General features: G+C 43.1%; 1 protein-coding gene across 1 annotated transcript; it reads left to right on the top strand.

Annotated features, from left to right (window-relative positions):
* Positions 1 to 385: 385 nt before the first annotated feature.
* On the top strand, positions 386 to 11,618 carry LOC132833656 (calglandulin-like). Its single transcript, XM_060852099.1, has 5 exons — positions 386 to 490; positions 2,739 to 2,907; positions 4,411 to 4,555; positions 11,027 to 11,127; positions 11,230 to 11,618. The coding sequence occupies exons 1-5, from the start codon at positions 488 to 490 to the stop codon at positions 11,274 to 11,276; spliced, it is 465 nt and encodes a 154-aa protein (XP_060708082.1). The 5' UTR covers positions 386 to 487; the 3' UTR covers positions 11,277 to 11,618.
* The last annotated feature ends 5,445 nt before the right edge of the window (positions 11,619 to 17,063 follow it).

Below are 17,063 nucleotides of genomic sequence, written 5' to 3' on the forward strand. Positions count from 1 at the left end.
ACACAGGGAGAATGTGCAACTTCCACACAGACACTCACCCGAAGGCAGAATCAAACCCAGGTCCTTGATGCCGTGAGGCTGCCGAGCTCCCCACTGAGCCAACCATTCCCACTTGCTAACGAAAATGAACAAATGCAGATGACAGACCAGACCCCAAAAATGTTTAAGGCTGGAATGAATATTGCTGATTTACATAACAGTAATAATAGTTTTAATGCTATTCACGCTTCAATATACCTCTATTTAATCTTTTAACACAGAGAAATTAGTACATGAAAACTCACTTAAGAAAATTAATCCCATCCAGAAATAGGATCCAATGAGACTCTCAGTCAAACCATAAAAGGCAGTTTTAACTTTCAAATCCACTGGGCATTGATAGACTTACTCTCTTCAATAATGTAAAGGGTGTGTCAACTTTCTGACTGGGCTAGATCACCAGCAGACCAAGTTTGATTCCTGTCGCTGGGCTTGTAGTGATAGCAAGATGGTAAGTGTAATTGAAACAGAGATTTTTAAGTGAATGTGGTGAGCAATTAGAAATTATTTCCTCATACTATAACAGTAATCAAGACCAATATTTCTAAATGTAGACTTAATAGCCAGAAGTGTCTCACCTAATTCTCTACAATGTGTTGCTTCTGTGGGTTTAATTGTTATTTCAAAATGAAATGATTACCTCTGTTGTCAGCAAGACCATTGCACCAGATCCAAAAGGCTAAAGATCTGTAAACAATGAAATCCTGATGTGACTGTCAATGAGGAAACATTTTAATACATCAGTATCTTCATGGAGTTACTAAATGCAAGAGAGTTTTCATTAATTTATTGAAAAGCATCTAAAGAAGAAAGTTAAACTCTGATTCCCTACCAGACCCTGACTGGTGACGCCATTGTCCCTGAAGCACCTTGAAATGAGTTTGAAAACTGAACCAGGTCTGACCTGAGTGAACCAGGGACAACAATCCATCCCTGCCCCTGATTTCATCAGCAGCACCGGGTGGAGGCCGGTGTATGATCTATCGGCACATTATAGAACTCTTGCAGATTTCATCTTTCCTGTCGACCTGTGCTGCTTCCTCAGTCTCCTCTTTCTCCTGTTCCTTGCTGTGCTGTTTACAAACATATGGCAAGGAACAAGAGGAGGCCATTCAGCCCTTCCATCCTGTTCGACCATCCAATGACATAGTGATGTGGAGGATCTGGTGTTGGACTGGGGTGGACAAAGTTAAAAATCACACAACACCAGGTTATAGTCCAACAGGTTTATTTGGAAGTACAAGCTTTCAGAGCACTGCTTCTTTATTGATTCAAACCTGGTGTTGTGTGATTTTTAACAATAAGATCATGGCTGATCTGACTTTAGTCCCAACTTTACTGTGTACAGTTTTCGTCCCCTTGCTGGAGGGGGGTTGTATTTACATTGGAGACTGCTCAGAGGAGCTTCAATGGATTGATTCCAGCGATGAGGGGCTTGTTTTATGGAGAGAGATTCAGCAGTTTTAGTTTATACTCTCTGGAGTTTAGAAAGTGAAGGGAGATCTAAGTGAGGTACATAAGCTGTTAAAAGGATTGACAAAAGAAGCATACGGTGAATACTTTCACATGTGGGTCAAGCTAGAATGAGAGGTCATGGTTTCAGGCTGAGGGGCAGCAGATTTAAAACAGAGGAATTACTTCTCTCAAAGGGCCATCAACCTGTGGAATTCACTCCCCCAGAGTGTGGTGGATGCTGGGACATTGAGTAAATTAATGGAGAAAATGGACAGAACTTTAATTAGTAATAGGTTGAAGGGTTATGGGGAGTGGGCAGGAAAGTGGAGTTGAGGCCGAGATGGGATCAGCCATGATGGTGTTAAATAGTGGAGCAGGTTTGAGGGGCTGAACGGCCTCCTCTGCCCTGAGTTCTGATGTGCTGATGATCTTGGGTATTGGTTAGCTGTGCTGGCTGAATGGTTGCTTTGTGATGTACCACTTTAATCCTCTTGGTAACCAAAGTTCTAAGGTTCAGTGCGCTTTGGTGAAATCCTAAACACTAAGCTTTTGTTATGTTTTCCCAGTAGGGACATTACCAGGCCTGCACTCTGTGGGGTGGATCCGTCTGCATCAACCAATAGAATGAGAACAAGCCAGAGTGGGGCTTGGGGGTAGGGGTGGGGTCGGGGTGGGGTAGGGGTGGGTTGGGGTGGGGGAGGGGGTGTGTGTGATGGAGGTGGAGATAATGATCAGGCTGACATCTGACTGATATTTGTCCTCAAACATGTCCAGAATTATCAGGAAACACCTGAAAACGCTGACTCTATTCCTGTTGAAGGGCTTTTGCCCGAAATGTTGATTTTCCTGCCCCTCGGATGCTGCCTGACCTGCTGTGCTTTTCCAGCACCACTCTGATCTGAAAACATTGACTGTTAGTTAACCTGAAGCATGGTTGGTCCCATTCAGGCCCAATGGACTTACTGAGGTTATCTGATTTAATGCACAGCTTGTCCATCCTGCACATTCCCGGGTAGCGCTGACTCCTTCTCCAATGGGAATTTGAAAAAGTTGGAGAGTAATCCGAAAATTGTGACAGACAGGGGTTTCCGGGTGTGCTCTCTCACGGTGAACAAGGACAGAGGTGTTTCCAAGTTAAAAGTTGTGGGCTGAGTATCTTTGAGCAGCTGTTGAATGTTTTATTTACATGTGACTTGCGTGTCTTGACTCCTAATTGTTTCCCATTCCTTTTATGCTGTTCCCAGTCATTGACACCTGAGCTGCTGGCTGAGTACAAGGGGGTGTTCGAAATGTTCGATGAAGAAGGCAATGGCTTAGTGAAAACAGATGATGTGGCTAACCTCATGAGTCTGCTGGGCATTAACTTAACCAAACGTGATTTGGCACAAATGGCCAAGGATGTGGATAAAGAAGGTGAGAACATTATCTGGCTGACCTGCTGACATGTCTGGACTGATGGATGGTGGAGTTAATTTACTAATGAAATAATATTAACATCAGAAAGACAAATGCCCAATAAAATCAGAGCAATATTAATCATAACCCTGTTATGGGGGAACAGTTAACAGTGAAAGCCAAAATCAGAAAAATGCTAGAGATCACAGTGGGTCAGATAGAAAGAGAGAAAGCAAGCTAATGGTCTGAGTCCTGATGACTCTTCATCAGAGATGAAGTACAGTGTGGAAGGGGGCAGCATTAATGCAATAGTGTGGGGGGGGCGGGTGCTGGAAGGAGAAAGGTTGTAGATAGTGCAGATTAAATGATCAGAACATGAGCATGATAGAACAATGGTGAGTTGAGCTAGCATGGGGCTGATGGGCAGAATGATCTACATGTGTGCTGTTTCACCTGAATTGTTAGTTTGCCTTGGAGATATTTAATATCTTCTCAGTGGCTCAGTAACTGAGTAGGAAAGTAGTAATGCCACCGGACCAGTAATCCAGAACTCCAGTAATCCAGGAATGTGAGTGACTCAGAACTGCCCTCTGAAAGGTCACTCGAGGGGAATTGGGATGGGCAATAAATGCTCCAGTGACTGAATTACCCACGTGTTGTAACCAGAAGGGTTCATCTACAGCCTGGCTCAGTGGGGGAAGTTACCCCAACGTTCAGGAAAGGAAATGTTACAGGAAATCAAAATGGATATCTGATTCAAAGGTGAAATGTCTGGTGCTGGAAAAGCACAGCTGGATAGGCAACATCCAAGGAGCAGGAGAGTTGATGCTATGAGCATAAGCCCTTCATCAGGCCATTCCTAATGAAGCGCTTATTCTTGAAACATCGACTCTCCTGCTCCGCGGATGCTGGCTGACCAGCTGTCCTTTTCCAGCACCAGATGTTTTGACTCTAATCTGTAGCATCTGTAGAAGTCACGTTCTCCTCCCACATGGTTCAAAGGGCAAGGTTCATTTCCTTCACCCACATCTGGCAACAGCCAATGAGATCATACACTGACCTTCTCATTGACACTATTTTTATTCATTCACAGGGTGAGGGTGTCACTGGCCAGGCCAGCATTTATGGCCCGTCCCTAATTGCCCAGCGGACAGTTAAGAGTCAGTCACATTGCTGTGGGGTTGGAGTCAGGTTTAGGCCAGATGAGGTAAGGGTGGCAAATTTCCTTCCCTAAAGGAGATTAGTGAACCACATGGGTTTTCCCTCAACAATCAGCAGTAGTTTCAAAGTCATCATGAGATTTTTATTATTGAATGCAAATTCCATCATCTACCACTGCAGGATTCGAACCCGGGTCTCCAGAACACTAGTTGAGTCCCTGGATTAACAGTTTAGCAATGACACCACTAGGCCACCACATCCTCATCATTAAAAATAGTGACAGGAAAGTGAAAATAGAAACCTTTTGTCACAAGGGGCTAGAGAAGGAAGCTCACAATTGTTCTGGTGTTTATTTGACAGGGAAAGGAACATTTAACTGTGACAACTTCCTGGCCCTGATGGGAGATTATCATGAAAAATCAAAGAATCAAGATAAAGAACTGAAGGAAGCCTTTCTGGTGTTTGACCCAGACAGAAAGGGTTACATTGAATGGAACACATTAAAGTGAGTAGCTTGCTGTCACAGTTAGTTACAGTGACGACAGAAGAGTTCTGCTCTGTGTTACGTTAAGAATTATCCAGAAAGTTGGGATCCTACGCGTGTTGGGCCCCTTACCTGTGCTGCCCAGGTCTCCTTTTTTTTAATTATCATTTATTGCAAATCTCAACTACATTTGGAAATCAATGCTCAGAAAATGACTCATCTCACTGTTTACTGCTAAATATCAAACAGACTGGAATCTCAGTGTGAACTCCCACAAAACAGAATCCAGTGTTTATACCTGACTAGAAAACATCCTTTCAATCGCCACCTCAGTAGAGGTGCTTTTCTTGGTGTTGGTATTTTGGAGTGGTTTAGAAAATAAATTTTGGAATTTAAGTAATGATTAATCATATGAACATACAAATTACAAATTTCCTAACCATCTGCAAAACAGGATGTCCAGATCCTCAGAGCTTTGCAATCCCTCATCCTTCAGATAATATGCTTCTTTTTAAAATTCTTCCTGCCAAAAACAGATAACTTTGTACTTTACCGGATTATACTCCATTTGCGACATCTTTCTCCACTTGTATAACCTCTCAATATCCTTTTGTGACCTCTCTGTGTCTTCTTTACCTTAAGATCGAAGAACAGAAGTGGTCAAATAGTCTGTAGAATGTTTAATAGGCTTTGTGCAGTGGGTAATGCAATTTCTGGGAGGTAAAGGATTCAGTTTGAATAATCCAGATCTGATCACTGAAAAGAATGAAAAAAAAACTGGTGTGAATGTAGCAGCTTCTCAAACTCTCAGAAAAGTTTTAAAGTTCTTCACATGCAGTGGATTAAAGTCCAGTGACTGCCGTTAAGAAGGTAAGCCCTGAGCAATTCTGTCATCTGCTAAATGCCACAAACAGCAAGTCGATGAATAATTGATTTATTGAAGGGAATGATTACAGCAATCTTCAGCCAGAAGTGCTGAGTGGATGATCCATCTCCGCCTCCTCCAGTGGTCCCCAGCATCACAGACACCAGTCTTCAGCCAATTTGATTCACTCCATGTGACATCAAGAAATGGTTGGAGACACTGGATACTGCAAAGGCTATGGGCCCTGATAACATTCTGGCAATAGTACTGTAGACTTTCTCCATACTTGCCACTCCCCTAGCCAAGCTGTTCCAGTACAGTTACAACACTGGCATCTACCTGACAATGTGGAAAATTGCCCAGGTGTGTCCTGTACTCATAAAGCAGGACAAATCCAACCCGGCTAATTACTACCCCATCGGTTTACTCTCAAACATCAGTAGAGTGATGGAAGGGGTCATCAACAGTGCTATCAAGCAGCACCTGTTCAGCAATAACCTGCTCAGTGACCCCAGTTTGGGATCCCCCAGGGTCACTCAGCTCCTGACCTCATTACAGCCTTGGATCAAACATGGACAAAAGAGCTGAATGCTAGATGGGAGGGTAGAGGGACAGCCCTTAACATAAAGGCTGTATTCGACCAAGTGTGGCATCAAAGACCCCTGCAAACTGGAATCAATGGGTATCAGTGGACAAACTCTCCACTGGTTGGAGTCATACCTGAAACATAGGAAGATGGTTTTGGTTTGTGGAGGGCAGTCATCTCAGCTCCAGGACATCTCTGCAGGAGTCCCTCAGGGGAGTGTCCTGGCCCAACCATCTTCAGCTGCTTCATCAATGACCTTCCCTCCATCATAAGGTCAGAAGTGGGGATGTTCACCAATGATTGCACAATGTTCAGCACCATTCACAACTCCTCAGATACTGAAGCAGTCCATGTTCAAATGCAGCAAGATCTGGACAATATCCATACTTGGGTGACAAGTGACATTTGTTGGATAATCCTGAATATGTGAGGAATTACATTGACAACCACTATTCAACAAAATAGGTGTCTGCTATTCACTGGATCATCTATCAGGGATATCCTTCACCAATCAGAGTCAACCTACTTGGTTTAAAATGTAAGGAAAGACTGGCTGTTAACTGTCAATCAGAATAAAGGGTGCACGCTCTGTCGTAGATTCTCTACCTAATGAAGTCCACTTTCCAATGAATCTACACTGTCCTCTCATCCATATAACTCTTGGTTTTCGCCTTGAATAGGTGTTCTTGCAAAATATCCTGATGAATGCTAGTTGAAAACCTTCCAAAAAAAAGGGCTTTTTTTCAGCAATTTCAAGAAATGGGCATCATGTCCATTACTGGCAATGATCAATGAATGACCATTAATACATTCTTGATGGTGGGAAGAAATATTTTGGAGTTTTGTCTGTTTATGGTTAGCAGAAGAAATTAATCTCTCTATTAAATAATGGGACAAGATCCACAATATGTTGCTAACAACGCCAAAACTATCAATAGAATAATTTGTCATTGCCTTTAGCCATCTCTCATTCTCAGGTTCAGGGTCAAGGTAGACCGGATCCCTACTCACTTCCAATTGGAACATGGGGACCAGGAGAAAGCCATTTAACTCCTCAATCTAACCTCACACCTCACTTCAGATACCTGCATTTGAGCTATATCCTTTAATACCATTGCTTCCACCAATTATATCAATCTCTAATTAAAATAACTAAGAGCTTAAACTTTGCTAAAGGAGACGGGAAGTTGAAAACTTTGCACCCATCAGGACTAGGACACAAGAAACAGCGTTAGAGTCATAGAGGTGCACAGCAGGGAAACAGACCCTTCTATCCAACTTGTCCATGTTGACCAGATATCTGAAATAAATCTAGTCCCATTTACCAACAATTGGCCCATATCCCTCTAAACCCTTCCTATTCATATTCCCATCTAGATGCCTTTTAAACGTTGTAATTATACCAGCCTCCACCACTTCCTCTGGCAGGTTGTTCCATACATGCACCACCCTCTGTGTGAAAAAGTTGCCCCTTAAGTCCTTTTTATATCTTTCCCCTCTCACCCTAAACCTATGCCCTCTAGTTCTGGACTCCCCCAACCTAGGGAAAAGACCTTGTCTATTTACCCTATCCATGCCCCTCATGATTGAAAACATAGTCACCATTTTCTACAATTTGAGAAACAGGTGCTGACTTGTCAGGTCATTATTGGCACTGAGATGCACCAAGAACAGTTAACTGTCAGTTTTCATTCTCAGGACAGGCCGATAGATTCTGATTGGTCAAGCATCAACATCTATTTGTAAAGAGAGTTGCAAATGTCTACTTCTGTTTGTGTTTCCTCGTTTCATTTCATGTCCAACCTCTTTAATGTCCCAACACAGAGTTAGCAAAGATAGATTGATGCTAAGTTTCAGAGGTGACTTTGGGGCAAATGATGTAAAGGGTGAGTAAAGAAGAAGGGTTTAACCAGTGTCTGAGAGGAGGAAAGGAAGGCCGAGAGGTTCCATGAGGACATTCCAGAGCTCAGAATCTTAATAGGTGACAGCAAGCTCCCACTGACAGAACAGTTAACGTCCGATATACTCCAGAGATTAGTGTTAGAGGAAACGAAGGAGGAGGTCACTGATTGGGAGGGATTTGAAAATGCGAATGAAAAATTTCGAACGGAGGTGTTGCCTGAGCAGGAGTGAGTGTTGGTCAGCAATGACTGGGTCATTTGGGGGGTGGGGGGTGGGTGGTGGGGGGGGGGTGTTGTTGGATCTTGGTGAGAGCTGAGGCAATGGGCAGCAGAGATTGGAGGACTACAAGTTTGTGAAGAGCAGATTGTGAGTGGCAAGGTTGGAGGAGTATGGAATATAATCAGCTTATTGTCTGATTGAACAGGGTGTTCCCACTGGAATCATATGGAAAATATTTATATTACATGTAAATGATGTGGTGTGATATTGGAACATTCCCTGCGTAGATTTTCTCAGTTTCCATTTCCTCCCAACCTCAACAGGCAATTAACATTGAAAAGCCAGTAAACAGTATCCGAGAGGCTATTCTTTCTGAACAGAAAAATACAGCCATTACTGGTCTGTGGGACCATCTTACTGTACTGATTACAATCACATTCCTCTTGCCTTGTTTGGACATGGGTCCTTTCCAAGAGGCACCAATGGCCTGACCCTGACCATACAGTAATGTTCTCCCAAGGGACAGGACACCAGTCTCATGATGTTGCAAAAAAGATTTACCAGGATGCTGCAGGGAAGGCAGAGTTTGAGTTATAAGGACAGACTGGATAGACTGGGACTTTTTTCATTGGGGCATTTGAGGTTGAGGGGTGACCTTATAGAAGTTTGTAAAATCATAAGGGCGATAGAGAATGTGAACAGCAGGTGCCTTTTCCCTGGAGTGGGAGATTTCAAAACTGAGGCGAGAGAAGAAACATTTAAATTTTTTTTTACACAGAATGGTTCATGCGTGGAATAAACTTCCAAGGAAGTGGTTGATATCGGCGCAGTCACAATGTGTAAAAGATGTTGAGATAAATACATGAATAGGTAATGTTTGGAGGGATATGGGCCAAGCATGGACAGGTGGGACTAGTTTAGTTTGGGATTATGGTCGGCATGAATTGGATGGATGGAAGGGTCTATTTCTGTGCTGTATGACTCTTTGACTCCAAAATGAGAGGGCATAGGTTTAAAGTGAGATGGGAAGAATTTAAAAGGGACTCCAGGGATAACATTTTCACACTGAGGTTGGTGCATATGGAATGAGCTCCCAGAGGAAGTGGCCAAGGTGAGTACAACTACAACATGTAGAATCCCAACAGGCCCTTCGGCCCAACATGTCCACACCAGCCTTCTGAAGATTATCCCTCCAACAGCCTAATCTACACATCCCTGAACACTATGGGCAACTTAGCATGGCCAATTAATTCATCTAAATGACAAATCTTTGGACAATGGGAGGAAACCCACATGGACAATGCACAGGCTCCACACAGAGAGTCACCCAAAGCTGGAATGAAACCCAGGCCTCTGGCACTGTGAGGCAGTAGTACTAACCACTGAGCCATCATGCCACACCTAAATACAAGACGTTTGGACAGGTATATGGATAGGAAAGGTTCAGGGCTATGGGCCAAATACAGGATAATGGGATGAACTCAGTCTAGGAAACCTGGTCGGCATGGAGGAATTGGGCCGAAGGGTCTTTTTCCATGCTCTATGACTCTATATTCATGACATGTTCCAAATTGGAATGAGTTTTATTTTCAGCATCAGCCAGCAGAGGGCATCCTTACATCTCCCATGCACATTCACTTTTGTGGTAAACTTTTGCTAGGATTGGGAACAGTTTAAGAAAGGAAACTTTTATCCAGCAAAATAAAATCTTTGCAAATTCTGAAGGACAATGTAGTAAATACATTTTCTCCAAGAATAATAAAAACATAATTTGATCAGTTGCTCCCTGTAATTTACTCAGGTCTGTTTTAGTCTTTTTCTAAACTTTTGAGTTCTCCAGCATTTTATCGTCTGGCTGTGGGGCTACAGCTCACTGCCCACTCTACAGCAGAACACAAAGAGCAATGTGTACTCATTGTGTATCCATTATGGAATATGTTTATTTCTGACAATGGATTATGCTTATTCAGTATTTGACCCCGTGCACAATATATCTTAGAAACTCTTAATTTACAAAAAGGACTAATATTTAGCTGTGAGTATGGTAAATAAATGAATTATGGATCTGATATGCAATTTTGTGTTTTTATTCTTCATGATTTAATAACTATTTTACTCTCTATCTTTAACTTTCCATCCAATTTTCTTCTCCTTCCACCTGATTGCGTACTCCATTACTGGGAGTAACTTTATGGAAGAAACTAGCCTTTCTTTTATTGCAGAATGGATGGGTTTATGAATAGGAAATGTTTGCACGGATATAGGCCGAGTGCTGGCAGGTGGGACTCGATTGGGTTGGGATATCCAGTCGACATGGGCGGGTTGGACCAAAGGGTCTGTTTCCGTGCTGTACATCTCTATGACACTATGACTCTAAGTAAATACAAAAGATCCAAAACAGTTCTGTACAGACTTTGCAGAAGATACAGTGGAATTTTGAAAGTTTTCATTAGAGTTTCAAAACAGTTACAACAAAAGAGCCATTCTCTAAACCTGGCAGGTAGCTGTGTATATCCCCATTAACACAATGAGGGGATTGTGAGATTTAATCGACCCTTTTGTTTGGCAGAAGGACCTCAGACAGTGAGGTCTTTCCCCATCCTATGGAATCCTGCCCAGTTTCCCTGACTATGGGAGAATATAATTGAATCTGAATCACTGTTAGGCCATGCGAGTTTTACCCCAGACAAACTCAATATTGTTCATAGACAGCATTTCCCAGGAGGTATTGTCTGTAATATCCAAAGGTGCACAGTTCACCTTTGGTGGGGTGCATTTTCACCTTCATTGAGACTTACACAGGGATTGAGATTCCTTTGCTTGCGTGATTCAGATCACACACACTTAGCAACGGCCTATTAATCTGAAGGAATTGCATTTAAAATGCGATATCCTCACTGTAGGTATTTTTATCTCTCAGATATGTCCTGATGAATGCAGGGGAGCCTCTCAATGAAGACGAGGCCGAGCACATGATGAAAGAAGCCGATAAAGACGGAGATGGGACAATTGACTATCAAGGTTAGTTAGAATTCCAAAGCCACAGTGATTATAACTTGGTGATGGATCCAGGCTGGTAGCTGAGGCTGTAATGATCTGACACAAATCTCATCTCTCTTCTAGAATTTGTTGACATGATTACTGGTGAATCCTTCAAGCTCATCAAGTAAATATATCAGAAGGAAGATTTCTACATGAATCACTTGTGTCACCTCCAGCAGATAATTGCACAATGGTCAACAGTTACATTGAGACTACTTACGTGATGGTCAACAGTTACATTGAGATTATTTTTGTGATGACAAATTGTTCTTTTTTACCAATGAGACCTTGTCTTGTTCTGAGCCACACTGGTGCCATTACAGTTTTATAAGTCAAGAAGAGCAGTCCAGAAATATTCTGCTAATGATTTCCTTTGTGTCCAACTGTCTCTGTTTGGGCTTTGACTGTCCAGTATTGGGAACTGTATAGAATCTTCCATGTGTCTAACATTAAAGAAAAACCACCAACAAGGAGTGTGTGTTTGTGTATGTGTGTATATACAAGAGCGTACAGTACACTAGTGTGTGTGTGTGTGTGTGTGTGTGTATGTGTGCTTTATACTAATGAATAGCTATGGTCACATTTTTTAGCTCTTTCTGTAATCTTTACCAAGAACATAAATAATTAGCTTGGTCTGGGAAAAATCCACATTAGACAATTGAGTTTATGCAACCGCAAATAAATCACAATTGTTACACTTTTAAAAAGAAGGAGCTAATCCTGCCCCTGAACGCCTTAAATAAATCATTGCAACTGTTCTGCCTTATGGCACATTGGTACAATTAATATTAAAATGTCAATTGCCAGGACAGTGAGACTACTTGACTACACAGTCTGATGCCAGTTTCTCTATCTGTTTCAAAAATGTCATCAAAATTAGCTCGACAGTGCCAGAAGACAATAAACTATTCATATTCTCTCTGGGTGTCCCTGAGCCCTGGGTCAGACATCCCTGAGTTACTGTGGTTACTTTTAAAAATCAGCCATTGTTGGAAAAGCCAATGTGTATGTATATTGAGAATGAACCACCTTCATATGTTACACAATTCCCAAATATATTTGAACTCATTGGGTTTGACCTGTCCCAACTGATCTTTCACTTTAATACATTGTTACTGTATACCGACTGATGTTTAATGGTGTGCTGTTATTTCTTTTTGGGTACCTTACTTGACATTTGCTCCTTTTGGTCTACAGGCACTTTCTACATTTATATAGCACCTTTCGGTTTCCTAAAGCTCTTCACTGAAAGTGAAACACTTGTGAAGAGTAAGGTGAGCACAGTGTGAAATGCTCCCCTTTACACTGACATTGTTGTGAATATCCTGATCAGATCAAAATGAGAAGCTTCAATTCCTTTATTTCATTTATACTCAAAATCTGTACTACCAACCCAGTATCCTTTCACCTTCCCAAAGGCCAACTGAGCACACTGAAGTAAATTAACTCCAAATTAAGCTGCTGAAGTCATGGCACCCTCATGAATGAGCTCAAAACAATACCTAACTGAGGTGAAGCACATTGATAAAGGTCTCTTATGCTGATGTTGAGAATGTAAAGCAGATTCTCCTGATGTGTACTGTCTTCTCAACTCATTATTGACCACATCGGTAGGACGTCAGTTAAGCACCTGATGTGAAGTGCATTTCAAAATACTCCTCAGACATGTTTCAAGAGCTTGGATTCTGTGCAAAGATTGTGCAAAGTTCATAATATCTGAACAGTTCCCTGTAAATTAGAGCCCCTTTGCCCGAGCAGCTGAGTGACTTTCAAATGGAATGGTCCATTCAGAGAATGCTTATAACTAAAATTACATGGTTCTTCTGGAATGGGCCAGATTTTAAAACAGAGTCATTTTTAACTCCATTTCTCACTCCTGACCCCAAGAGACAAGGGATCGCTGTATATTAAACCAGGAAAACAGAAGTCTTGGCCTCCCATATTTCAATCTTGAATGTTCCTGGACCATCACGGTGGCACAGTGGTTAGCACTGCTGCCTCACAGCGCCTGAGACCCGGGTTCAATTCCCGACTCAGGCGACTGACTGTGTGGAGTTTGCACGTTCTCCCCGTGTCTGCGTGGGTTTCCTCCGGGTGCTCCGGTTTCCTCCCACAGTCACAAAGATGTGCGGGTCAGGTGAATTGGCCAAGCTAAATTGCCCGTAGTGTTAGGTAAGGGGTAAATGTAGGGGTATGGGTGGGTTGCGCTTCAGCGGGTCGGTGTGGACTTGTTGGGCCGAAGGGCCTGTTTCCACACTGTAAGTAATCTAATCATGTGCTGAATACCAGAAATACTGGATAGATTAACTGTTGATTGGTAAAGGGAGTAATGGTTACTGGGGGAAGGTAGGAGAACTGGGTTGAGAAATACATCAGCCAGGATCGAAAGGGGCTGAATAGCTTAATCCTGCTCCTGTATTTTGGACAAGACATTGGTTCGGCTGCATTTAGAATACTGTGTACAGTTCTGGTCGCCATATTACCAAAGGGATGTGGACGTTTTGGAGAGGGTGCAGAGAAGGTTTACGAGGATGTTGCCTGGTATGGAAGGTGTTAACTATGAAGAGAGGTTGAGTTGGTTAGGATTGTTTTCATTAGAAAAAAGGAGATTGAGGGCAGACCTGATTGAGGTTTACAAAATCATGAAGGGTATAGACAGGGTGGATAGAGACAAGCTTTTCCCCAGGGTGAAGGATTCAATAACGAGAGGTCACACTTTCAAGGTGAGAGGTGGAAAGTTTAAGGGGGATATATGTGGCAAGTACTTCACACAGAGGGTGGTGGGCATCTGGAACACATTGTCAGCAGAGGTGGTAGAGGCAGGCACAGTAGATTCATTTAAGATGCATCTGGACAGATGCATGAGTAGGTGGGGAGCAGAGGGATACAGTTGCTTAGAAATTGACCGACAGGTTTAGACAGTACATTTGGATCGGCTTGGAGGGCCGAAGGGCCTGTTCCTGAGTTGTAAATTTCCTTTGTTCTCCTTTATGGTTTCCCATCACGAGCAGCTTAATTTAACATGAATATATGTAGCACCAAGAACTGGAAACACACACACACAATCTGAAGGCTCAACATTAGCAATAGTCAACATTTTGCTCAAATTGACCATAGATCTTATTAGAATACATCCAAATGTTCAAATGGCCATTATTCAGTAGTTCAAGGACATCCACAATATGTTCCTTAAGCAGGAAAATTAAAAGTTGCTCTCATACACACCATACTTAGGGGCAGCATGGTGGCTCAGTGGTTAATATTACTGCCTTATGGTGCCAGGGAGCTGGGTTCCACCCCACCCTGTCTGTGCACATTCACCCTGTGTCTGTGTGGGTTTCCTCCCACAGTCTGAAGATGTGCAGGTTAGCTGTTGTTAAAAACCTTCTGGGGATGCATTGGGGTGTGGGTCTGGATGGATTGCTCTTCAGAGGGCTTTGACAGAATCAATGGGCTGAATGGCCTCTTTCTGCATTGTAGGGATTCTATTAACAGGTCATTTGATCCAAGCAAGTGAAGGCTTTCAGTTTTTAATGCGACCTACAATGGCTCTATAGAAAAACACAGACCATTCCATAAACACAAGAAAAGGTTGCCTCTTAGATCCCTTTTATATCTTTTGGTCTGGTCCAAAAATAATACTTACATTTTCTTTCATTATGTTCTCTTGAAGTACAGTCATTGCTGTAACGTATGCAACTTTTGTACAGTAAGCTCCCACAGAGAGCAACGTGACAATGAACAGTTTTTATGTTTGGGGTGTTGGTTGGGGTAAGAGTGCTGAGCAGGACACTGGTGAGAACGCCCATTCTTTCACCAGTTGTATTATTTCCTTAGTTGCCCCTTAATGCACAAGGAGGCATGAATCTCATCCAGGAGATACAGCTCCACACAGGGAATACATTCACTCGGCATTGCTCAGTGAAGGGACACAGCCACTGCCAGTGCCTGGGGCTGAACTAATGGAGGAAGGAATGGGATAGCCACTGGGGCTTCCATTATGGTTTGCTGAAAGTAGACACTTGAATAAGTGGATTGATTTGAGCTGGAATGTCTCTTCACAGCTGAGATCCTGGATTAACGTCCCCTATCTCAAACAAAATAGAAGCAACCAACTGGATCTTGTGAAAAATTATCCTAAAGAGGGGCTTCTCTCTCAAACCTGGAAGGCAAGGATTTGACAATAGTAATATTGTAGAATTAATCAAGATCATTACCAAGACCAAAACAAAAACTGCTGGAGAAATTCAGTAGGTCTGGCAGCATCTATGGAGAGAAAGCAGAGTCAACATTGAGTCTAGTGACCATTCAGAATTGGAACCATCTGAAGATAATGAGGTGAGTGACAGGCCTATCACCCTCACCTTGACCTCCTTCTACCTATCGCATCTCCATCGCCCCTCCCCCAAGTCCCTCCTCCCTACCTTTTATCTTAGCCTGCTGGTAGTGTGTTGCTGGAAAAGCGCAGCAGGTCAGGCAGCATCCAAGGAACAGGAAATTCAACGTTTCGGACATGAGCCCTTCCTGATGAAGGGCTTATGCCCGAAACGTCGAATTTCCTGTTCCTTGGATGCTGCCTGACCTGCTGCGCTTTTCCAGCAACACATTTTCAGCTCTGATCTGCAGACCTCACTTTCTCCTCTTAGCCTGCTGGACAAACTTTCCTCATTCCTGAAGGGCTTATGCCCGAAACGTCGAATTTCCTGTTCCTTGGATGCTGCCTGACCTGCTGCGCTTTTCCAGCAACACATTTTCAGCAACAGCCCTTGATGATCAAAGCTGAACTTAGCTGAGTGTGGCATCAAGGAACCCTATCAATAATGGAGTCAATGGGTATCAGGGCAATCTCTCCTGTGGTTGGAGTCATATCTGACATATGGGAAGGTGGTTGTGGTTGTTGGAGATCAGTCATCTCAGCTTCAGGATATCTCTGCAGGAGTTCCTCAGGGTAATGTCCTAGGCCCACCCATCTTCAACTACTTCATCAATGACCTCTACTCCAGCATGAGGTCAGAAGTGGGGATGTTCATCACTCATTGAACAACGTTCAGCACCATTTGTGACTCCTCAGATACTGAAACAGTCTCTGCTCAAATGCAACAAGATCTGGACGATATCAGGCTTGGACTGACAAGTGGCAAGTAACATTCACATTGCACAAATACCATCACCAATAAGAGACAATCTAACCACCACCCCATAACATTCAATGGTGTTACAGTCATTGAATCCCCAAGTATCAATATCCTGGGGGTGACCATTGACTAGAAACTCAGCTGGACTCACTATGTAAACATAGTGGCTACAAGAGCAGGTCAGAGGCTGGGAATAATGTGGCGAGTAACTCACCTCCTGACTCCCCAAAGCCTGTCCACCATCTACACGGAGGCACAAGTGTGATAGAACGTGTGCAGATCCAACAACACAAAAAGCTTGGCACCATCCAGGACAAGGCTGCCCACTTGATTGGAAGCACAGCCACAAGCATCCACTCCCCCCACCACCAACGCTCGGTAGCAGCAATGTGTACCACCTATAAGATGTACTGCAGAAATTTATCAAAGATCCTTAGACAGCACCTTGCAAACCTCTGACTACTTCCATCTGGAAGGACAAAGGGCAGCAGGGGCATGGGATTGCAGTCCCCTGCAAGTTCCTCTCCAAGCCACTACCATCCTAACTTGGAAACATACCACTGTTCCTTTGCTGCCACAGGGTAAAAATCCTGGAATTACCTGGCTAAGGACATTGTGGGTCTATCTACAGCAGATGGACTGCAGAGGTTCAAGAAAGCAGCTCACCAACCACCTTCCGAAGGGCAACAAGGGACAGGTGATAAAGGTTGGCCCAGCCAATGACACCCACGTCTTATCAATGAAAAGAAAACATCAACTCTGTTTTCTCTCCACAAGTAT

This window comes from Hemiscyllium ocellatum, chromosome 37 (genome assembly GCF_020745735.1).
Source record: "Hemiscyllium ocellatum isolate sHemOce1 chromosome 37, sHemOce1.pat.X.cur, whole genome shotgun sequence".
Lineage (NCBI taxonomy): Eukaryota > Metazoa > Chordata > Chondrichthyes > Orectolobiformes > Hemiscylliidae > Hemiscyllium > Hemiscyllium ocellatum.